The sequence below is a fragment of the Nothoprocta perdicaria genome, unplaced genomic scaffold, assembly GCF_003342845.1.
Source record: "Nothoprocta perdicaria isolate Ctin4 unplaced genomic scaffold, notPer1 scaffold_22, whole genome shotgun sequence".
Taxonomy (NCBI): domain Eukaryota; kingdom Metazoa; phylum Chordata; class Aves; order Tinamiformes; family Tinamidae; genus Nothoprocta; species Nothoprocta perdicaria.
In genome coordinates, this window is record NW_020455415.1 from 207,253 (window position 1) to 232,337 (window position 25,085).

Below are 25,085 nucleotides of genomic sequence, written 5' to 3' on the forward strand. Positions count from 1 at the left end.
AGAAAAGATGTAGTTCCAATTAAGGTTCACATGAAAATGAAGACTTTCTGAAACCGTAACAGGTGTAATGTGGCAATAAAACAATGCTATTTTTCCATTATATTAATTATTTTTTCTGAAAAATGAATTTCATTCAAAATATATTCCATTGTATTCAATGTTATTCAGCAATCACTCAAAAATAATTTCTGAATTTTCCTTTATATAGAGCTTGTCACAGTCTATTGTCATTCTATTTGTAAAATATGGAAGTAGCTGCCTGTGGAGCTCATTACTGCTTCTTTCCTATCAACTTGAATCACAGCTGCAAAGTTCTTAAGACACCTCCGTACAACACTCTCCTAGGCCATGAAAAGTCAGAGAAGCTTAAACTACCCTGGATTCTTCTGATCTTAAGACCAGAGAATAGTCCTTGTGGGAAGGAGGCTTACCCTGTTTTGTTTCTAAAACGGGAGAAGGGAGCAATTGGAGGGACATAAAGGCTCAGCTTCCTCCCTCCCTCCCACTGACACCCCCAAGTGCAGCAGTCAGCAGAAAACATCTTCATTCCAAGGCAGGAAAACAGACATTCTGAAGTATTCCCTAAAGAAACTGCTATTTTTAAACTATTTCTTCCAGCTATTCTGTTTCTAGAATATCAATCCACTGACATTTAAACAAAATTGGAGTGACATATATGTAATTAAAAAAAAATTGTCTCTATGATGCAGTCAAATGCAAATACTACATAAATTCTTAAACCTAATTCTCTATATAAGTACCCTACACATATAGCAGTACCCCATATGTTAACTAATTATTTCAAGTACCTAAGGGTTCCAGAAAAGTCCTCTCAAAGGGCTGAGAAGGAGTGTGGGGGGAGGACAGCACCCCCACAGTCCCACATAAAGGCTGTCTAGGATTTTTTTTTTGAAGACACTGAAACAGCTTTAGTATGTGATCCTAAGGGGAAAAGCCAAAACCATAGTGCCATTAAACAAAACACACGGGTGCAGGAATCAGCCTGCTCGCCAAGCACAATCACACGGGATGAGAACACGCGTGGTGACGGCTGAGTGCAAGAATGTGCAAGACCTTTGAGTGCTGCAGCAGCAGCCTGGCCAGCACTGTTCAACACAATACTCTTAGCAGACAAGTGGGTGCTCTCGTCTGCCCTGTGTACCATTATATACAGCAGCCTTTCTTCTGGGAAACAATATGCAACAGCCCCAGCAGCTGATGCTGTGATATCACTGTATTAATTTCCATTCCTTAACTACATAAGTGTAAGTAAATCACTGGATTTACAGGAAGTTCATATTTATAAAAGAAAAATTAAAAAATTAAAACTTCTAAATGGAAATGAAGAATGCAAACACATTAAAGCTTCGTACAACATGCAAAGGGAGGAAAAAGATCTTCATTTCTGTCAAAAAGACAGTCTGGTTCTAAGACTACTAAAAGCAGTAAGAAAAAAGAAAAAGCCCACAGAGAATTTAATAGAAAACTTATCACATTAAGAGGCTTGATTTCTTTTTAATTATTTCTTTTTTTGTAATTCCTCTGTATGTTTCCACTTCATGATGCAATCTAACTTTATTAAAATAATAAGCACCTTTCGGGATGATCTATCTCTTGGTGAACTTAGTAACAGCAGAAAGCACTAAACTGAGCGTTTCATCTTGATTTTACAGGCCTTTGTCAGAGGCAAGCAACCTCTGCCAGCACTATGAGGTTGCTACCATGATTACTGGTTTCAACTCTATTTATACACACGTTTTATTACTGAAGAACATGGAAGGAGGCCAAAGGGCCCCGTTCAAAGATAACTTCCAAGGCATCATAGGGGGGCTTCTCTCTCAAAAAGTAACATGCCAGTACAGCCTTTTCATGTCCTCATTTTAGACACGGAGCAGGAACGCAGTCAGACAAGGGCATGTTTCTATGTTTAGGAAAACGTTGTCTTCCATTTAACAGTAAAGCATTGAATATAGTGCTACAACACCAAAACACCTGTTAATTGCAGATTGTTCTAAAACATGTGCTATTATATTTCCCTTCTTTCCTCACACTCTACCCTCCACCAAAAATAAAATACCCTTGCTTTCTCATCTTTCACTCTCGTGCTGCTGCTGTACATAACATCCCTCTGATTAACTGGTGCCCTTCAGATGATACAGAAAGAGATCTTAAGACTTGTGAATGTGACTGGAGAAAGCCTAGATAAAGGGAAGAGACTCGCTTGGCTCGCTACATAACAACAGATCACAGCTGCCACGATAGGATTTTCAGAAACCAATGAAATTCTCCTATATAAAAACAAAAAGCTCCACACTCACCTTGGGACACTTGGAATTTCTTGCAGTTTCAATCAGAAGATTTGAACCCATTCTTTCTCTACAAATAAATGTAAAAACAGTGAAAATGCTCCTTCTGTTTAAAATCATACAAATAGAAAACAATTCAGTCAGTAAAATGCAAACATTTTTATGATTCCCAATTCAAAATTCTGCATTTAAGAGAAAGAAATCTTGGATTTTACTTTAAAGATCACATTTCTGCACTTGACCTCAATGGACCGTTACTATATAAGCTGTGAAGCTTAGAAAAATGTGGGAATAAGTCTGAAAAAATGATTGTGGTTTCGATTCAGCTACTCACTTAATCACATACTTCGGTGATCCTACTGATTTACTGTTAAATACTTCACAAGAAAAAGTAGTTGATCAAAATGATGTCAGTCAAGTCCACGAGTGATGCCCCTCACCTCTCAGTCTCATCTTTCATTTCTGTCTTCATACACTTCGACTCCCTGCATCTTTTTAGACGTTATTTCTGCTCCATTCCTCACTTTCCTGAGGCCAGCGCATCGATGAAACACCCGTCAGCTCAGGCCACAGGGGCATAACTGTGGCATATGCTACACAGGGCATCCTTCTCCACCTTCCTGATGGCCAAGGTGCACCCAAGAAGAAAGCTCTTCTTGCAGCAAGTGCTGACATTCACAGCAGGTGGTATAAAAGATGCCCCGAATACACTAAGTAGTAGGAGGAATACTTAAAAACCAGACCTAAAGCATATCAGCAACCCTCCCGTGAAAACTTACCGTGGTGCCTGGGAAATGGTGTGTGGCTTGGTAGTGAAAACTGATAATGTGTCAGATTTAAATACCAGAAATATGTTTGCCATTTCCAATAAAAACTACACACACACCCCCCCCGAAAAAAAAAAAAAAAGCCTTTGCTCAACGTAGATGCCTTCTGCAATGATAATTTCATAGCATTTTATAGCCAAATACCACTAAAAGCAGCAGCTGTGACTTTGTAATACACTTTCTGAGGTGTCAGCACAAATATTGGTGTAGTAAAGCAGGGACATGACTAAAGAACTAGCAAAAATCCACGTAACTCGCCTGGGAAGGTAAATGCTTCCCTCCTCTCCTTCCTCTCTCCATGACCTCCCCTTTGCCAGCCTGACTTTTAGGATCAGTTCTCTGACCTCATTTGCCGACTACCTACACACACACTCGGCTTGCCACAAAGGCGCTGCTGTGGCACAGGCCTTGGAATGAGTAGGTTGCTTAAGCAATCTGAGCAGCAGCCCAGTTTACCCTGCTGCAGGAACTATGACAATAGCTGCTGAGAATCATGAACAATGGGACAGGCTACTATGAATGGAGAGGAACAAACACAAACTATTTCATTGACAGCTTTGACACAGTGGAAATATTTCTTCACTGCAATCATTCTAGCTCATTTCCCTTTTCAAAAAGGAGGGTAACGTTCATAATGCCTCACTACTGCAGCTCAGATCATAAATCCTAGTAGGGTGTATCATTTAATTTCTTAACACGTCTGCCATAAGGAAAAAAGGCACAGCAAGTGGCTATGAAAATTTGTGATAGACCTATAATAAGTCAGATCAAGCAGAGCTGGAAAGCATACAAGCATTTATATAATCATATATTAGTGCACTAACCCTTAGTTATTCCCTGGAAATAGAAATCATTGCATTAAAATCTTTCAATATTTGACAAAATATTGAAAGAGTGAGATATTTCTATGAGAATTCTAAGAATGACAGCATATACTAATCCTTTCTGTTGTAACAGTTGCTTTAACAATGAAACATTGAAGACGGAAGACTCCCAGTCATTATTAATATATTATTTTTCACCTTCTTTTAAATACTTACTTGAGCATTTTTTCCCAGATATCACTGTCATAAAAGGCATGGCTCCAGCCCATTTTGACCGTTCCAACAATAACATTCTGCTTAAACACATCCGATCCTAACTTGCGATACAGCTCTTCACATTCATCCAGAGGGATGTGGAACAAACCCAACATAAAAGCTAATATAGCCCCTGCAAAGAAATATTTTGAAATGTAAAACCTACCTTGGAATAGCATTATAAAGACAGTTCACCATTTAATAGAATTCATAGCCTTACCATTTAACAGAATTCACAGGCTAGCAGAATATCTCCTCTAAAAAGGGAAGATCAATTGACAAATATCATAAATTTCTTGTTCAAAGTTCACAAACTATCTTTTAAAGAGGGCATTTTCAAGATAAGGAGAGTCTCCTTTTAAAGACAAATTAAGAAATGTTGTCAAATGGCATTATTTCATCTTTGCAAATATGTATGGAAGTTAGCAAATTAAATCCAACACTTTATTCAGAAAGATAAGTAAGAGAATAGGAGAGCTGTATGCTATATTTTTAAAATAAAGTATTTGGAATGTAATGCTATCTGGCAAATTCATTAAGTTGATAAAGGAAAATTCTCAGAAAATTCTGAAGAAAAAAGAAGAAAAAAGGCGGAGGTTCTGACTTCTTTGGATTACATTTATTTGCAGTCATTCATAACGATTAGTCATTCACACATGCTGCCATCTAGCGTGTGCCTAGAAAAAGCATAACCCAGTCTGGCAGCATCAGCAGACCGTGGCTGCACATCAAACTTTGGGATGTAGCACAGTTTTTCCTAATCACACAAATCGCCCACTGCCTTCTTTTCCTCTTAACTCTCCAGCACCACCCCTATAATATCAGGCATTTGTTATTCTGGTTACATGTTTCAAGCCAAAAGGCCAAAGCTCACACCAAGCTCAAGCTCATCGTCCCTTCGCCCCCTAAGCAGCAGCACTGAAAACTGGTTTCCTTTGCGAGCAAGCAAGTGGCACTACATAAAAATCTGAGGCAAGGTACATGTTAAAGGGCTTTGCTGAAACCTGCAGAATTTCAAGACGGAGCAGCAAAGACAAAAAATTAAAGGCACAGACCATATAAAGTATGATACAGACTATAATAAATGGTCCAGTGAAAAAGTGTCTCATGTTTCTACTGCATCCTGCTCTGTACCACAAATTTCTACATTCCAGGCACCATTTGAAGGCCAACACTTCAGCAAAAATATATAAAATCTGAAAGGCTAAGAAACATATGGATATAGTTGGATAGTAAGACCTGAGATAGAGAAGACAGTAATCTGGAAGAAAAAAAGTATTCCTTCCTTATTCAGGACTAGCAAGGGCTGAAGTACTGTATCTGCATTTGAATGATGTTCTTCAAAAAAGAGCTTTGGGCCCATTAGGAAAAAAAAAAAAAAAAAAAAAAAAGTCCAAAAGCTCCAGACAGGAAAATAAGGTCTGCAAGGAAAGTCCAAGCAAACTGGTATAATTCAAGCCTTTACTGGTGTAACTAAAACCTTTAAAAGCACAAGAGGCTGCTGCGAAGGTAAAGGGAGGAATCTGTTGTCCATGCTCATGTTGGGGATAAGAAGCAGCAGATTTGAACTGTAACATCAAGATTCATGCTAAACATTTGGAAAACTTCTCCAAACGTAAAGATAGCTCGGCACTAAAACCGATAGGATTCAAAATCTTAAACAATTGTCAGCAGTGGAACAGGCTGACTGTAACTGATCCCACCTTGGGAGAAAGAAACTGTCTCCTAAGGCAACTTCCAACTCTTTAGTACCATGACTTGATTTTAATGAGTTCTCCTGAAAGAAACACTCCTTCAAAGGGGCAGGTGTTCAAAAAACATTTCAAAACTGGAAAGAAACCATGCTGGGGGGAAGCAGCGGGGAAGGAAACAACTCATCAGTAAAGATGAATTTTGTCTCAGGGCAACTTTGTTTCAGGAAGATCCAATCTGCAGTTCAGTGAAGGCAGGGAAAAAATATTAGGAGAAACTATCTTTCTGTTGCTGTTAATATCTTGAGAAGAATATTTGGGGATTATGTCTTTATCTTACTGGCATCTTCTGTTTTGCAAATAAAAGTTACTGAGCTAGATGGAATCAACAATCTGATACAGTTCAGCAGTCCTTAAGACATTTTAAGTTGAGACAGAAGAGTTGCACAACAGCCTGGGTACAGATTTCTAGAGCTCCCTCTAGCACATTTCTGAGATGGAATGCAAAAGCAGGCAGAGTAGGAAGTGTCATGGCATAACTTGGAGTGTCTACATCTGTTTGATTTTGCTGTTTTTTAAATAAAGCATTTGGCCATGAAGAACAAGCAGGCTGTGCCTCTCCTTGCTTACCTAACCAGCTCTGGCCCTAATCTGAGCCATAACTATCACACCTTCTCCATTTAACACCTTCCCCAGGTGCTCCTTGAAGTTCTGGACTGTGACTATTTTATTCATTTCCTCATTATTTGGGAAATGGTGCAGCAAGGTCTGAAAAAGTTTGCGTTCTCCTGCAACACCTATTTGCAAAGCAGTTCTGCCACACTATTAGTCACAGTATGGATAAACTTAGATGTACCTATTACTATCAGCAAACTGTGTCAAACCACCACATGCCCAGCCTCCAATGTATTTCTAAAAGAAAGGCCATTAACTCATCATGAGAGCAGTGCCTGCAGCAAAGCCGCTTTTCAAAAATCTGTCCTTTGCTATGCATGGAAAAATAACTGAGAACTTTAACTTCCAACAGTTATTCATTTAATCTACTCTCTCCACTGGCGATCTTAAAATTATCAGGTACATAACAGGTACAAACATAGCAGAGAATTCTTATCAACTTGATTCCCCATTAAAAAAAATGAACATACACAAATATATATACATATACACACACACAGACATACACGTATTTTAATTCATTGGCCATCACTGCACCGGTTCTCTGAGGCCTCTATGTGCAAGAATCGCACGCATCAATAGCCTCTGACCTAAACACACAGGACTCACTGCAGCAACCTCTGTGTGGCTGCTCGTTCGCTCCCTGTGACCACCAGGGAAGAGATGTTCAGAGCCACTAACTACAAGGACAGACTGCAACGCTGAAATCGCTACCAACTGCTAACACTCTAAATCTCATAGGAAGAATGACTAAAGGATAACACAAGATAAGAACAGCACAGCACAGAGAACTGTAATATCCAAAAGGATTCTTCCTCTCCTTGAATTCATCACTACCCCTCACCAGGCTGCTAGCTCCTACAGGACCCACTGCTGCTCTCTTCTCCCACACAGCACCTAGCGCGTCGCCAGCACAACCTGTAATGCAGAGGTGACGCTGCTGGCATGAGCTGGGTTATGTACAACCTTCCCTGCCTACCTTCTGGCACCTGCTGCATGTTCAGCCAGTGAAGGCAAAAGCTTGTTAAGTAAGCAAAGCTAAAGGGAACCTAGAGAATTGTTAGAAGAACATGTTGACTAGTTATTAGCAAATAAAAAAATAAAACAAAACCTGGCAAGAAGAATTAGGTCAGTTTTACACAGAGTACTGAGTTCAAACCAAATAACAACAGTGGCTTTCTCCAGTAAAGATAAAGAAATCTTCAACACAATTGAAGGAAGCATTAGAAAAGTGTTTTGTTATCTTCGAGAATTAACACCAACCCTCATGGCTAAAAAAATTTACATACATGTTTTTTGACGACCATTAAGAATATACAGCACAGAACCACCCTGCACTCCCAAATGAGTTCTTAAACAGCCTCTCCTTCCCTACAATTTTCAATCTACTAAATACATATTTGGAAACACAGGCCTCAATATAATTACCTGTGGTGATCCAACATTTAAAGTGCTTCAGAATTCAAAATTGTATTGGTAGCTAGGTTTAGTGAAGCTGAGTTTCTAAAGGAAACTGAGCAGCAGCTGCACTACAGAACACTTCTTGCACTAGACATCAGTATCACGCTGTTCCTGGTCTGGCATCACCTTTAGAAGACACTAATCATTAGGGCCTTTGTAAAAGACACTTATGCTTTGCAGTTTCTGATTGTGGAAGGTGAGTCAGAGCATTTAAGGTTGGGAGGAGCTGCTAGACATCATCTAGTCTAAATCCCAGTTCAAAAGAACAAGTTCCATCAGAGCAGGTTGCTCAGGGCCTCATTGAGCTGAGTTTTGAAACTCCATAGAAAAACATTTGAAAGCCAGTATGGGCAGCTTCTCCCAGTGTTTGACAATCCTCACAATGGAAACATTTCCTTACAGTTAATCGCATTTTTTCCTTATATCAACTTATGCCTGTTGGCTTTTCTCCTACTACTGTGCACTTTCAAGAGTCTAGCTCCACCTTTGCCATACTTTCATGTTAGAAACTGCAACATCTTCCTTTAGCCTTCTCTAAGTAACTGAACAAATCTGGTTCTCTCACCCTCTCCTCATGTCACATTCTTCAATACCCTGACTGTTTTGGTGGTTCTGTGCCAGACTTCCTCAGTACATCAATGCCTATCTTGTACTGGGCAGCCTGAAACTGGATGTAGAAGGGTCAAGCAGAGGGTCCTCACTGTGCTGGATATATTCTTATTCAGACAAGCCAAACCTTGCTACACGGGCACACATCAAACTTGCTGCAGCAGGACCAAGTCTTTCTTCTGCATAGTTACTTCCTAACAAATGAGTCTCCAGCCTGTTCTTTTAGGCAATGTTATTCCACCCCAGTTGGCCTCTTTATATTTGGCTCTGTCAAACCTCACATGGTTTCTGTCAAGCCATTTCTCCAGTCTCTGAATAAGAGGCTCTCCCATGTATTGACCACTCTTCCTAATTGGGCATCACCCATGACCTTGCTAAAAGTGCCATGTGCCACAGTTTAGCTCATTAATACTTTAAACACTACCGTTCCTCTATCAATCCCTGTAGAATGCTACCTTATTTTCCTGGAAAGACCCAGACAGCTATACAAATATCTAATATCGTTGCAAAGCTCTGTGTGCAAAAGGAGGCTTGCATATTCACTGAAGAAAAATGGCAATTAGTTTACCATTTTAATTAAAAGTACTGAATACATCACAAATCAGCATAAGCTTTTACTTGAACGAAGGAAAAAAGAAAGCCTTTAAAAATCACACCTGTACTTTTCCAACCTACAATCAAAATTGGTAAACCCTTCAAAATCTACACTATTCTTCAAAAGTTATTTTAACATGTTCATAGCAAAATGTCAACTGGTGGATATAGAATTACCTGTGCTTACACCACAAATGTAGTCAAAAAGATGATGAATAGGCTTTCCAGTAAGTTCTTCTAGTTTCCGTAGAGTCTGAAGTGCAACTAAACCCCTGGAATACAAAAACAGAACTTCATACAGTGGCACTTTTATCTTATGCAGCTCTAATTAAGTCCACCTTTGCTTAATTATAATTAATTTTATCTAATAATAACTACAACAGCAAGAATCCTCCTCAGCACTTCAGGGAACAAAGTAGCAATTAGAAATGAAAAGATGTCAGGCATGCTAGAAATACAATTCAATTTTGGTACAACAGTTCCAAGAATACTGCCTAGTAGCACAGTCTGAGGAATATTCTCCTTTAGGGGTTGCAGACCAGGATCAGTTCTAGCTGCATACAGACTACATAACACTTAGCTCTTGCTCTTTGCAGACCCATATGGGGGCAATTATTTTTCTGTATGTGTTTTTCTATTCATTTCAACACCTCCAAAGCAACAGGACAGCATTCCAGTCCACAGCTTGTGCTTCTGCAGCAGGAAGCTGAGAAAACCTGTTGCCCGTGCCGAGGCATGGCTTGAGCACGTGTGAGAGTGCAAACTTACTACAGAGCACCAGAGGACTGTGAGTGGCAGGAAAGGTGCCAAGGCAATGGCCACTTTGCCAATTCTTTCCACTGAGAAGCACTTCTCCTGCATGTTATTCTCCAAATCTGCAAAGGCTTGAGCTAGCTGAAGAACCAGTCAACCCAGTCCAAAGCTATTACCAACTGAAAGCTATCAATTAAGCAGCACAGTAATCAGTGGCTAGAGCTCAGGGTCACTCTCTGGACTTGGAGGTACAGGCATAGTTATTGCTTTCAGAACATAGCATGCCCTAATAAAGACATCTGGAAAGTCAAAAATCAAATAACAGGTCGTTTTCAAGATACTGTTCCGTAAAATACACTATGAAGAACACTTCTTCGTTGAAAGAGGTACATAGGAAAAGAAAGAATTCCATATTATAATATCATAAAACTAATACCAATTTATTAATAAACAAGCATGTACCACCAAGCTGTCTTCATTTCTTATTGGGACACAACAGTATCTTTATAGTTAAAAGTACAGAATTCTTCTCTTAAAATAAATTTGAACGAGTATTTCTCATAAATACTTAAATTTTAAATATTTAATGCAATGTATAATAATTAAGAGTCTCATATTTACAAGTATTAGTGCTTAGAGCAAACACCAAGCTTACAGAAAAAGGCACTTTGATTAAATTTAAACACAGTATATATGAAGGCAGCTATTTCACATATCTGTTAGCAAAATTTTAATATAACAACTTTTTTTTTTTTTTTAATGTCACTCCTCTAGAAATCTAACAATGTAAGTAAGGCACTTATATATAGGCACATTTTATTTCTGAAAACTAGATCAATGAACTTGCATTATAGTTCCTCTGTCACAGAAAATTCCATAATAAAATACACTTGCTTTTCAAGATTGAAACTTAATTTTACAGCTCTTACATATGCCTGCAGTATCAAATGAAACATGTCACTGAAAACATCCACGTTTTCATCCGCATGTACACATCCACACGTACCATGCTGTTGCCTACAAAGAATTTATCTTTCTACTTGCTCAAAACTAGGTATTTTACATTGAACTTTTAATCTCCAATTTCAAAACTAAAAGTAATTTCAAAATTACTTGTCCTCTTTAGGAGTAATTGTGCCACAACTTCAGAGTTAAGGGTTTTGTTTTTTTCCAAAATCAAGTAATTTTGACGCAACAGATTTGAAGAAACAAATAAGAAGCTTGTGAAACTGTTTTTGATGCAGTTTTGCAACTGTAATAACTTTGTATTTCGTTTCCAATCAACAAACATTTGTCAATCAGTACATTATTGTGAAAGAAAGGTCCTCAAAAATGGATGAAAACAGCCTTTGGTAAACATCATCTTTAAATATAAACACAGGTGCTTTTTGGTACTACTCATAACGAATTCTGGTAGGCACATAAATTCATGCAAAACTAGAGCCCAAGTAACTTAAGGACATTTGGGGCATATGTATGTATTTTTTCAAGAAAATAATGCCAACAGCAAAAGAAACATAAATCAAGAGCATTACTAGCATGGATTTTGTCACTAGCCTGTTCATTTTTTCCACGGGAGACTAGTGCTGTTAAAGCAGGATGTCCTCCAGAATGATGCAAGAAACATTTTTGTATTATTAGGTGACGACAGTCATAAAAGTACAAACTCATTCCAGCATTTCATACTAGGTCTGCATTTCCAAAATTTGTATGACCAGTCTCATCCAAATAACCAGGTAATTTATCTGCAGAGAAGAAACAGCTACTGTAGTAAGTTTTTGTGCATACAATTAACCTTAAATACATGAATTATTTCAGTATCATGGGACTGATAGTGATGCATAGATGTTTAAGTACAAGCTCATACAAAAATAAGTATTCGTGACTTGCATGCTGCTCTGCAACAGAACTCTTAAGTCATAAGGTGCAGGTTTAGACTCAAAATTATTGAAGAGAAACTGAAATTTTATTAGGAGTTACAGCAGGAACAAATCCAAAACAAAAACCAAAAGAACACGCCAAAGATTTACCTTGTTCCTCCTCCATCAATAGTGAGGACTCGAATTCCCCAGCCTTTCACAGGGTCTGTATATCCAATTATAGCTAAGGCCTCTCTAACAGCAGCCTGAAGACTTTCATCATTTGCCTGTCTCAGGCGCAGTAGGCACGGAATTATTTTTTCCTATAGTTGAAATGAAAAGTCTTAGTAATTATTGAAATGTTTATATCAAAAGAATCCCAATTTGAATTTACTAACCTGTCATTAAAGCATAAATATAATAAAGTCTAACCCTTTAAATATATATATATATTCACTATTTTTATTTTAAGCATGAAAAGGATTTCGAAACTATATAGCTCCCCTTCGCTCTTATTTTTAAAATAACTTCCTATCAGATTTAAACAATCAAGGGGAAGTTTAAATCTTTCTAAAGTAGCCATAGAAACTATGTTTAATAACAATTTAGTCTTATTAATGTTAATTTGTTCCATTGGTCATGTAACAACTCATATATTCAGCATAATGAGTATCAGTAGAAACCTAGATTTTGTAGAAATAAAGTAGAAGCCTCAATATAATATCACAATTTTAAAGTGCATTCAAAATACATTATTAGCATAACAAAATGAAAATAAGAATTATAGTTTTTCTTCACATGAAAGAATTTGTAAATTTACAATTCCTCTCACAAAACCATTCAAAGATTATAATCAAGGTTATAATCAGTATAACAAAGATCATAATCAGTAGAATCTTTCATAATGTAAAAAATCTAAAGAATTATTCACAGACTTGCCTAAACCATAGCCTACCAGGTCAACTCCTCTGGCCTACGTTCAATTCCCAGAGATCTCTTTCAACAGTGCTGCATCTCATGTCACACATCTACCACTTCAATATAGAAAAAGACCTGGGACTGAAAAATACTGGGATTTCACTGGTACTCTTAGGATAATCTATTGCCTATATCCTGTTGTCTCACTGTGTGAATGAATGAGAACGAATCAGTCTAGATTAGTCCCCACTCCTGTTCTCTTTCTTCAAAGGGAGCTTGCAAAGCAGCATCAACTATTGTGTGTGTGGAGATCAACTGTACAGTACACTCCCATCTGCCCTGGCCACTTGTCAGACAGGGCACAGTGTATGACCTTCGTGTCCCACTAGAATAAGCTATGTTATCTCTCTACATGGCAATGCTGTATGCTTCTAAATTTAATGTAGCAATCTTAATTAAGCTACCTGTAACTTCAACATAAATCTGCTTGAGCCTATAAAGATTTGAGATCTTTACAAGTAGAAAATATGACAAGTCACAAATGAATAAAAAAATAAGGTTTCACATCAATCTATAGCAGTTTTTCTGTCAAGTACTATTGTTTGTGAAAGCACAGTAAACATTTGCACCTTAATTGCAACGCCTCTACTCTCTGGAAACTCCAGAAGATGGTAAGTCAGCTCTTCAACCCTGCTGATACAGACTCGGCGATTAGAGGATCTTCGTAGGGCTTGAACTAAAGCCCGAGTCCTATTATCAATGCTCACTCTTGCAATAATCTAAAAAAAAAAAAAGAGATATACAGAGAATATAAAAACTACTCCAATAATACATGTACAAAACTTGTGAATGCTAATCCCAAAGGGTTATTTTAAGAATTCTCAGAAGTAATGGACAGCATGTTGACTAGAGGTCTGTTACAGGCTCCAAATAAGGGTGTCTTGAACGTAAGCACCCACCCCTTTGTTTACTAGGAAAAAAAATAAACCCTGCTCACATGAACAGTATCCTGAAAACATACACAACTGAGTACAACTGAATATAATTGAAACACACAACTGAAAACACAAATTACTTAAGGAGCTAAAACAATAGCACATTTATGTATACACAAACATACAGACATTTACTTATATACAAGAAAAAATAAAAACACTAAGCAAAAACTTGCCTTTTCTCTCTGAAGAGAGAGTCGTTTTTCCTTCTCCTCTGCAGTTTTAGTCTCACTTGCCTGGTCCTCCTCATTTTTCTCAGCCACTTCTTGTTCTAGCTGTTTACTCTTCACTTCTGCTGCAACTTTTGCATCAGATCTTAACTTGGGAACCAGCCCACCAATGTAGCTGTCTACAAAAGCTTGTACACTATTACTGGGGTAGGAAAGAAAGTTTGCAATACTTTTTTTAGTGGAAACTGGAATAGTAGCATTAGTCTTTTCAGCACCTTGAGCCTCTGCTTCAGGAACTAAAGTAGCTGCTGAATTCACCCTACTTTCTTCACTCATTACAGCATCTTCTGGTGGATCAAGCTTATCACTCACTTCACTTTTAGAGTCCTGTAATAAAGCATTCCTCTTTTTCTCTTGATCCATAACAGAGCTATTACTGAAGTAACAGTTAATATGGTCTGCTACAAAGTTGTAAGTCTCTCCAAAATTTGTTGAGAAATAACTTATATGAAAAAGGTAGCTTTTACTATACGTTGAATCTTCTCGAGTACCTCGGTTAGGACCACTTGAAGTCAGCAATGCAGAGGCCAAGTCTTCTTCACGAGTGGCACTCTTGGCAGCTATGCCACTGTTGAAATCGTCCTGAGTTCCGGCATCTGAGACCTGTTTATCATTTGCCTTGAGGTTATTTTCGTCTGCATTACTCTTAGTTGTTTTTCCAAGAGCACCTGAGTGTGGCTTTAATCGAGCTATCCGTGAAACCAGCTCACTGTGAGTGCCAGACACCGCCTTGGAAACAGATTCTATGGTACTCTTGATTCGGGACATGCGAGTATTCACTTTTGCAAGTCTTTTGGATGAAGAAGTTAGAAGTTTAGAAATTCTGTCAAACAAAAGGTCATGGCTGTAAACATGTTTGCTGCACCAAAGTGTTCTGCTTCTGGCCCATTTACACTGAGGCTTGTTTGTATGAAGAACTCTAAGATGAATGGCATGACTTATCTTCCAGGAGAGTTTAGGTCTATGCAAATACAAGTATTTATTTCTTTGCTTCCACCAAAGACTTCTTGGGTCAATCACAAAGCACAAATATGCATATAAAGATGAATAAATTGTCATTACTTATAAATATTTATGCTTCCCATGTGTCACTTGTCTACTTCATTCCAGAAAATGTAATTCAAAAAATAAGCCTCATCATATCATAGCGTAATCTAAAAAAAAAAAAAAAAAAAAAAAAAAAAAAAAAAAAAGAGGAGGGGGGAGAGGGGGAGGGGTGGGAGAGGGGGAGAGATAAGGGAGAGATAATAAAAACTTCTTGCTAATAAGTTAAACTAAATTCTAGAACTAAAATCTAGGAATCATTCAAAGCAGATGTAATTTCTTGATCCTTCCATTAAAGGCACAATACATTCAAATCAAATAGACTCATGGGGATGCCCCCTGCTCGGGACACTAGATAATATTACCCCAACAACTCAATTCCAACATGCTCATCCTAACAAATGCCCACCTTGACATTTTAAGCTCACCTGGTGCAATATGTAACTCCTATCAAAAGCATGTAGTGGCACACACAAAATGTCTAGCTAGTTTTTCTGATGGACTCTAAAGAGTCTATTATCTCAAACAAACAGATCAAATTCCACATGAAACTGATACTGTATTTCTGCTCTGCTAACAAATTCCTCTGAGGTAAGGAAGTGTTACGATGTTTGGAACAGAACCTCAGGATAAAGTCACAAATTAGTTTACCATAACTCCCCTGCCTTAAGTGGTCAGGATAGAGTAGTCTTAAAATTTCTTGTCGAAAACACTCTTGATTCTACGTAAAAGCACAGCCATTTCCTGGGCAGAACTGAGCTTAAGCACTGCACAAGTGCAGCATAGAAACCCAAAGCGCACGTTGCCTTGCCAATTATTTACTTCATGGCCAAGCACAGACCTTAGACCTCTCCAAGCGCTGTGAAAGAGGCCACAGGGGGCCAGGACCAGACCCAGGAAGCCCAAATAAAAGCTGAGGCCTGCAAATGCCGAGGCAAGTTTCGTTAACTTACTGTCTCCTCGGTGCTGCCTGAGCTTAAGCCGTTCCCGTCCCCAACTACCCAGTTCTTCCACACTGGTCCTCCAGGGGCTCCTGCCTATCCCTACGGGACAAGCCGGGCTGAAACACCTATATATACACATAGGTATACGTATGTATCAGCAGAGAGGCACACGCAGCCGGGGCGGCCGCTCTGGGAAGGGCAGCCCCTCCTGGCTGCGCCCTTTCGCAGAAGCGATTTCGAGAGCAGCCGGGAAGCGGGGGCCCCTCGCTCGGCCCCGCCGCGCCCCCAGCCCCTCCCCGCAGCCCGCGGCAGCGGTTACGGTTACCTGCCGGGCACGAAGGCTCCTGCCTTGCCGGGCACAGGGCACCGACCTCCCCAGGGACCGGGAACGGAACCAAAGCAACCCCATCAACCGCCACAACGGCCGTGGCGCGCGCGGCAGGAAGCAGGCCGCGCTTCTGCGCATGCGCCGGGAACAGCTGGGACGCGCACGGCCACGGCGGCGGGGAGCGTGACGTCATGGTGGGCGGGGCCAGGCCGCGGGCGTGGCAACGGGAGGGCAGCCAGGGACGTGCGGAGCGGCACGCGGGGGGCGGAGCGGCACGCGGGAGGAGGGGCGTCACGCGAGGGGCGGGGCGTCATGCGAGGGGCGGGGAGTCACGCGGGGGGTGGTGCGTGCGTCACGCGGGGGTGGTGACGTTGGGGCACTGCCCAACGGTTCCAACGGCTGTTGGGCGGAGGGAGGGGCTGTACGCCGTAGTATGTTCCCCACTGCGTTAGACGTTAATGTTTTCAGGGAGATTATAGACACTGTGTCCTTTATAGGTTTGCCAATTTTTCAGGGACGGTGCTGTGTTTCGCCTCTGGATTTCTGGAGGTGGCAGGTCTGGGTGCTTCACGTCTCTGCCCCGGGTGTGTCAGTGCCGAAGGTCCTGGTTTGTAAGGACGCTGGATCCACCCTTCTCTGGGTTGATGAACTCCTTGCATCGGCTGTTGGCAAGAGAGTGCTTTGCTTGGTGTTTCGGTTTGGCTTTAGTCTCCACTGACCTGCCTCTGCTCTTTCTCTTGAACATAAAGGAGAAAAAAAAAATCAAAACACCTTTTTTACTTTATGTCTTTTATTCCAACATATATATACTAATCACATGTAAATAATATCACTTTGAATAAACAGGACTTTCTACCTGTCCCAGTGCAAGGCACATTCTCCAGTCCTTGAATAGTTTATGAATATGAGCTGAATGTTTTTATAGTTGCTTTTGCATTCTGTGAATTTTTTAACACTCTTAAGAATACCAAGGCAAAGTGTAAAAGCAGGGTTGTGCTATTGCTTCTATTAGTGAGGTACTCGGTGATTATAAATAGCACTTGAACCAAGGACTCCCTGGGGTCCTTCTGGCTCAGCACAGTGAGAATTTGCACCCAGGTGATCGGCTTTTCTCTCCTAAATCCTTTTAATAATTTTTTTTGGCTCAAGGCTCTCTGCTTTGAAGAGGTGATCTGTCTTTCTTGTTTCCAGATGATTACACATCATCTAAGATCATGGTTAGATCATGGTTACAGCTGTGATTATGTAGCTACTTGTGGTGATTTTGCTACCTGTTGTTTTAACGAGGTTTCTTTGGTCAGGGACCAGCCCCTGTAATTATCAGGGTAGTGCTGATGAACCTCAGGCAGGGCTGCAGGAACAGTTTCTTTGGCTGCTCCGTTGCTGAAGCAGCATCATGGCTGTTTCTGCCCCTGCTCCAGCCCCAGTCCTGTCCATGCGGCTGCCTGTTTAACTGAAAGGGATTTCGTAACATGGCTTAAGATGGGATCGCCCACCTGAAGCAAGAGCCCAAGGTGGCTTTAGGCAGGATAATGTGTATATTATAAAGGGCTGGGCAGAACAAGACCAACTGCTTCAGGGAGAAGGAAGCTTGGTCACGCTGAGCTCTATGCTGCTTGTGCATATCCTGCGTTTCTTTGACTGGCAAATGATATGTTCAAGGCTGGGCCCTTTTATCTGTACATAGTCCCTTCCTAAATGATCACAACTTCTCCCATAAACTCCATGTGAAATTCTCTCCTGTGCTTGCTCAGGAGGTTGTTTTACCACTGGTTGGTACTACCTAGATTAATAACTTTCCAGAAAGAAGAGATTAATATTCAGGGGCTTCTCACTTCTGCTCTAATCACAAACCAACCTATTCATGTCCCTGAGGACAGCCAGACCTGTCTGATCGGAGTTGTTTGGAGGCTGTGATTTATCTCCTGCCCTTCACAGAGCAGTCATGCAACTCCTCAAAAGAACTAAAAGCAAAACACAGACAAAATAGGCAAATTTCCATATCCCTGGCACAGATTCTGCATCCGCCTGAAACTTTTCCTTTTGCCTTCTTTTTACAGTGGTCTTGACATTGAGAAGAATTAATCTTAAATTGATTAAAAGACAGCTCAGCTAAGCTAATTTTGTAGGCTCTTGATAGATAGATAGCTGATTCATCTCATTTGACTAAATGTGTAATTTTTAGGTAAGATAGATGAATCTACCTATGGTGTTGCTCAAGCCCTCTCCATCATCTTTGAGAGGTCATGGAGGGCAGGGGAGGTGCCGGAGGACTGGAAGAAAGCCAACAACACTGCTGTCTTCAAAAAGGGAGGAAGAGGAGGAAGAGGGAGGAGCTGGGCAACTGCAGGCTGGTCAGCCTCACCTCCCTCCCTGGAAAGGTGATGGAGCAGCTCATCCTAGAGAGTATCTCTAGGCATGTGAAGGAGAAGGAGGTGATCAGGAGTAGTCAGCATGGATTCACCAAGGGCAAGTCATGTCTGATGAATCTTATAGCCTTCTATGATGGAATGATCGGCTGTCTGGATGAGGGGAGAGCCGTGGATGTTGTCTACCTTGACTTCAGCAAGGCTTTTGACACCGTCTCCCATAATATCCTCATACGGAAGCTCTGGGAGAGTGATCTGGATGAGTGCACAGTGAGGTGGATCGAGGGCTTGATGGATGGCGGAGCTCAGAGGGTGGTGATAAATGGGGCCAAGTCCAGCTGGAGGCCTGTGGCCAGTGGTGTCTCCCAGGGGTCAGTACTGGGCCCAGTGCTGTTCAACCTGCTCATCAATGACCTGGACAAGGGCACGGAGTGCACCCTGAGCAAGTTTGCAGATGACACCAAGCTGGGTGGAGTGGCCGACACTCCGGAGGGCTGTGCTGCCATCCAGAGGGATCTGGACAGGCTGGTGAATTGGGCAGAGAGGAACCTCATGAGGTTCAACAAGGATAAGTGCAGGGTCCTGCACCTGGGGAGGAATAACCCCAGGCACCAGTACAGATAAGCAGTTGACCTGCTGGAAAGCAGCTCCACAGAGAGAGACCTGGGAGTCTTGGTGGACACCAAGTCACCATGAGTCAGCAGTGCCCCCATGGCCAATGGGATCCTGGCCTGCATCAGGAGGAGTGTTGCCAGCAGGTCAAGGGAGGTGATTCTGCCCCTCTACTCAGCTCTGGTGAGGCCGCACCTGGATCACTGGGTACAGTTCTGGGCTCCCCAGTATGAGAGGGATGTGGAGCTTCCAGAGAGGGTCCAGTGTAGGGCAACACAGATGATTAAGGGACTGGAACATCTCTAGTATGAGGAGAGACTGAGTGAGCTGGGCCTGTTTTCTCTGGAGAAGAGAAGGTTGAAAGGGGATCTGATTAATATGTATAAATACATGAAGGGGGAATGTAGGGAGGAAGGGGCCAAACTCTTCTCAGTGGTGGCCAGTGACGGGACAAGGGGTAATGGGTGTAAGTTGCAACACAGGCAGTTCCATCTCCAGGTGAGGAGGAACTTCTTTCCTGTGAGAGTGTCAGAGCCCTGGAACAGGCTGCCCAAGGAGGTTGTGGAGTCACCTTCTCTGGAGATCTTCCAAACCCACTTGGATGCCACCCTGTGCCACATCCTCTAGGTGTGCCTGCTTGAGCTAGATGATCTCTAGAGGTCCCTTCCAACCTTGAACATTCTGTGATTCTGTGTGGCAATGGTGACTAACTCCAACTAGAACATTTTTCACATACTACGTAAATGGTGCCATTCACCACATTTGTAAGTATATTTTTATTATTGATTGGATGTACATTAACTCTTAAAATTATTTTCCTTACATACATGGTACGGAAAGCCTCAAATAAGAATTTGTGGTTATTGGCATTTTGTTTGCCAGTCTGTACCAGGTTGTTTACCCAGCACGCAGCATCTGTTAGAGTGGTCCATTACAGTTTGACAGTTACCACACAGTGGTTTGTTTTTAATGGAAGCCATTCTGTTAATTAAAAAATATAAAAGCTTTGGAAATGTTTTCTGAAATATCAGAATGGTTTAATTTTTTAAATATACACATTCAGAGTTTTGTGGTGTTCTCACTACAGATGTCTGAGTTGTATCATTTATGAATGTGCTGTGCTTTTCAATTTATTCATTTCTAACATTCGTCTTTGTGTTCAATTTTTTTAACGGATGGTATCCTGGAAACAGGGAACAGCCATCTAGAGACTCAAACTAACCAAAATAAACCCAAGTATTTCAAAGCACTAGGATAAATTAGCACGAATTGGTAGAGTAGTATTCTGTTAATAATGATATCTGGGATAATTGCTTTAATATGACATCTTCAATTAAGCCTTAGGGAAAATGCTCTTTTCTCTTCTCATTCAGTATAGCCTGACGTATGCTGAAGCTGGGTAGCTGAAGTATTTTAAGCTTTGTCAACACAGAGCAGATATGCTGCTTTTTAACGCTAGATGGCAGGCCAAAATGGGAAAACATTTCTTTGTTTTCAAGCACACAGCATTGGAAAAATTAATTTGCAATTTGAATGAATGTACACTGAAAGATCTCACACTAACAAGATTGGATCCTAACTGGACACTGATAACAAAATGTCATGTTCTTGATAGCACAGGTACTTTCTGCAGCTTTTCACTTGGTGCTGTTTCTGGCATACATATTGCTAATAATCAAATAGAATATTTCCTACATTATTTTTGTACTGCCTTTTTGTCCAATATTTATACTTACCTCATATCAAAGAAGAATTAAAAATTGTTGATGCCTTCAAAAGGTTTAAATGACTCAAAGAGAAGAAAATCCTTCAGAGAAGACTGTTTTTATAAGGTAGTCTCATTTGTTTTTGCCATCAACAGAACAAAAGATTCAAAAAGGAGGTGATATAAAGCTGAAACTGTTTGTTGTCTGTGTGTTTTTGTGCTGCTGTGATGCTTAAAAGGCTGAAAACTATCATCATTGAATGGCAGTTAGTAATAGGGAAGTAGTGCGTTTGTAAAGGAGGCAGCTCGATTTGATAAAACAGTCATAAAGTGTTATGCTAAATATTGTGTAATCAGTTCACACAGCAGCAGGTGAATATTTTGGGCTGTTAACCCAGTCTTTTCCAGTTGCATGTCACAAAAGGGAAGCTCTGCACTTCCTGCAGAAGGAGGGTCAGAGTCTGTACAGGTGAGTCCACACTGTGGATACAAATGTGAATTGCTTGCAGCATTTTAGTAACAATCTGTGCCCACCTGAGCTATTCGAGGCAGCCTCCCAGTTGCGGGAGTCATCATTAATAGCAACTGAGTGCACTGAAGGGATTCTGTGAAGTGCAGATTGTTTTGTGCTGACACTTGGGGTCTCGCAGCACAGGCTGGAGGGCACCACTGGAGGGAAGGGAGCAGTTTCTCTCCTGCACAGCCAAAGTCCAGGGTATGTGTTGGTTCCAAACCAGCCTACCTCTCCTGTAATGAACAAAAAGACCTAAATTAATCCCTGTGTGTCTTTCCTGTTGAAACTGTTCCAAACGCAAAATGCAAATGTACTGGAACAGAAGGATAAGTGTAAAACTACATGTGACTTTTCTGCCCCATGGTTAGGCACTTGTCTAGAAACATGGCCACAGTTTCTGGTCTTGGTTCCTCAAATTCTTATCGTACAATGAATTGTACAATATAAACTGCACATGCAAGAGCAAACCCCAGCCTGCAGAATGCATCTTCTCACGGAAATACTTAGCCACAAGGCTAGAGAACCAAATTCCTTTTCCTCTGTTTTCTTCTTGGTCTCCCGAATCTTCATTTTGCCTAGTTTCAACAGGGAGAAAAGAACATTTTCCACTCTGCCTTGACAAAAAATTGGTGAGCAGGAAGTTCTCTTAGGAAATCGAAGATGTGTATTTACAACTGCTCCAGGGGTAGGGGGCACTGACCCTATTTTCTCCCATAATGTAGGCAAATTGTACCTTCAGAAATGTATTATACAAGATATTGTCAAAGACAGTATCTTCCTGTTCCTTTTTCCTCCCATTCCTGTTGTCCCTGTTGTTTTGCTCCCATGGAACTGAATTTTCTCCTCCATTTAAAAGAACTGGATGAGTCCAGGCCTGTTCCCTGATGGAGTTGTTGTAAGACGCTTTTAGAAATTCAGGCTCTGCATTTTGAATAGTTAATGATACCCAACTTAGGTTACCCAAATTAACTCTAGATTAGAATCTGGATCTAAAATTACAGCTATGCCCCTTCTATTCATTTTCCTGCTGTGTGAGTTTTAAGCCATTTTCTGCTTCCTGCACTGTATAAGGGAGCTTGGATACCTAAATCCAGGTTTTGGATTCTCCCAAAGGAACTGGTACCTAAATTCTTTATATAGTTATCCTTGGTTTCCCAGGCCTCCCTGGCTTTGGTCTCTGGTCCTGTTCAGAGCTTTTGCCCATTCTAGAAATCTAATTGTTAAAAAATATAAAGTACTAATCACAATATTCTACAGTAATTATTAATAATGCAGTAGATTAGTTAGAATTTTAATTTAGGCTGCTGCTGCAGGTGATGTTGCAGTACCTGTGCACCCCTCTGGGCAGTTATCTTTCAGCCTGAATAGCTGATAAGTGTGAGGGTCTCTGCTGCAGCATCTGGCTGAGGGCCTGACTCTGGAAGTGCAGGCAAAATGCTTGGTATGAGCTGCAGAAGTCAAAACACACAGTCCCTTCAGGTCTACTGTAATTAATTCACTCTTCTCATTGTTTGCATTTGCTGGTTCAGTATCATATGAGAAACTGAGCCACTGTTTATTTTGTCTTTTAATTAAAACATTAAGTAAGTCTGAACTTTGCACTAGGCCTTGGAGTGCCTTACTAGATTCCATCTTGGTATTTTTCCCTTTATTAAAAAACTCTGCTGTGGAAGAAAAAGTACTTTAACATCTTTAATCAAAAACAGTCCATTTATTGATGTCAGAGTTCCTCCTCCCAAACCTACAAATCCTTTTACTTTCCTCTTTCCAGGCTATTTATATCCTCGTTTTTATGTTCTGAGCAGAACCTCCGTGAGGTTCCTGTGGGTACCTCTCTCTGTCGGTTGTTTCCTACAGCAGCAGTGGCAGGTGAGGTGGAGGCCGTTTGGTGTCTTCAGAGCAAAACTGAATTGTCTGGAATGCTACAAGTGAAAAAGATAGTTTTTAACAGAAAAAATATCTAAATAAATCTGCATCTGCATAAATATTACCAAATAAATCAACTAAATAAAGATTTATTTATAACTCAAAGTAACCTGTTTAAAGTTGTAGGAATTACAGCAAAAACATTTTTTGTATAGTATTGTACAGGTAAACACTGTAAAGCTACATAAAAAAACTCAGCAGCAATGGGGAAAATGTGTTAATTCAAGAATCATTGACAAACTGTGAAGAGGAGATCCACCACTGGAGTTCAAGTATGCGAATTAAGTAACCTAGTTACAGTCTTTGCGTGTGCAAGTGGGACTATTACTCACTGTTGTCAAGGTCAAGAAACATACACACACACACACACACACTAAAAATAAAACAGAAATGAGGTTGTGGCCACTGGCAAACACCACAGCTTTGAGTATTACTGAACCACTTACCCTTTCAGACATAATTACTTTAGGGATTAAAAGGAGGCATGTAGTAATTTACGTAGTTAGTTAGATTGATACCTGTGACATTCATAGTTGCAAGTCATGGGAGGGGGTGACGCCCCTTGTTTTCTCTCTGCTCTCATGCCTGTGGCTAAGTCCCACTGAAGGGATACACGTACTTGAGGAGAGTCTCCATCCAAGCTGTTGCCTAAGAGTAATTATAACAGCTTGACCTGTTGCAGTCCTGCAGCTGAGGGATGTAAAACTGGACTTGTTATCCATTTTTTAATTGTCCTGCAGTAAGATATCCTTCCTTTAAATACATGGTTAACATACTCATCTGTGAAATGAATATATTTTCATAGAAAGTGAAAGGCATCCACATTAAGCCTGTGTAGGAGAGCAGCTTTTGCACACAAGTGCATGTACACAAGGCATTTGCGTGTACATTCACTGACAGACAGCCCCACTCTGAAGGGTTTAAATTCCACTTTTGGCATATGAACAATCTTAGCAGTACAGAAAACTTTCTCATGTTCATTATAATATTAATTTGAAAAGTGAATGGAATGCATTTGGTAGTGCATATAGACTAGAATTCATGAAGTTTTGGATCATTCTGAGTTATTTTCTAATCTCTTGGTTTTCCTAAAAATTCTGCTTCCTTCCATAAACAAATTGTCGAAATCAAAGTGTAACTTTTTCAGAGGAATGAAATTTTTGACCTTATTTATCTTCTATATAGATTTATGTCTTGTATATATTTTTCTATACTGTTTTCAATATATTTATCTTATCTTGACACATTGGATTCAGCTGTTGTTTTAAGAATGTTTGACTTCCATAGACCCTGCCTAATAACTATCTGAGGTTTGGCTTAATTTTTAAGCCTGGCCTAAACAACCTTTCATATTAATATCACTATTAAATTACTTCTTTTTGCTGTTGTTGTTGCTGTTAGTTTATTTTTAAAGAAAGCAGACCCATAGAAAGTTGCACAAATACAGCAGCAATGGTGGGCATTATTTTAGTACATAAAAGCTGAGCAGCTTACCTACCATATTTGGAAACATGCTGTATTTTAATATTAAAAAAAGAAGAAATCTTTTTTAATCTATCCTGTTTTAAGTGCATCTATTCTACAGGCTAAATCCTCCAACAGTTCTTGTGTGACTTTCACCATTCTCCTGTAACAAAAGAATTCAT

General features: G+C 40.3%; 1 protein-coding gene across 1 annotated transcript in view; it reads right to left on the reverse strand.

Moving 5' to 3' along the window:
* PNPLA8 (patatin like phospholipase domain containing 8) overlaps positions 1 to 16,354 on the reverse strand; it is a 32,218-nt gene extending 15,864 nt beyond the window's left edge. The window contains exons 1-7 of the mRNA XM_026038991.1: positions 16,311 to 16,354; positions 13,944 to 15,151; positions 13,402 to 13,551; positions 12,026 to 12,177; positions 9,420 to 9,514; positions 4,174 to 4,345; positions 2,319 to 2,376 (exon numbers count right to left, since the gene is read on the reverse strand). Coding sequence (XP_025894776.1) covers positions 2,319 to 2,376; positions 4,174 to 4,345; positions 9,420 to 9,514; positions 12,026 to 12,177; positions 13,402 to 13,551; positions 13,944 to 15,056 — 1,740 coding nt within the window. The 5' untranslated portion in view covers positions 15,057 to 15,151; positions 16,311 to 16,354. The remainder of the gene's footprint in view (positions 1 to 2,318; positions 2,377 to 4,173; positions 4,346 to 9,419; positions 9,515 to 12,025; positions 12,178 to 13,401; positions 13,552 to 13,943; positions 15,152 to 16,310) is intronic.
* Between the last annotated feature and the right edge of the window lie 8,731 nt (positions 16,355 to 25,085).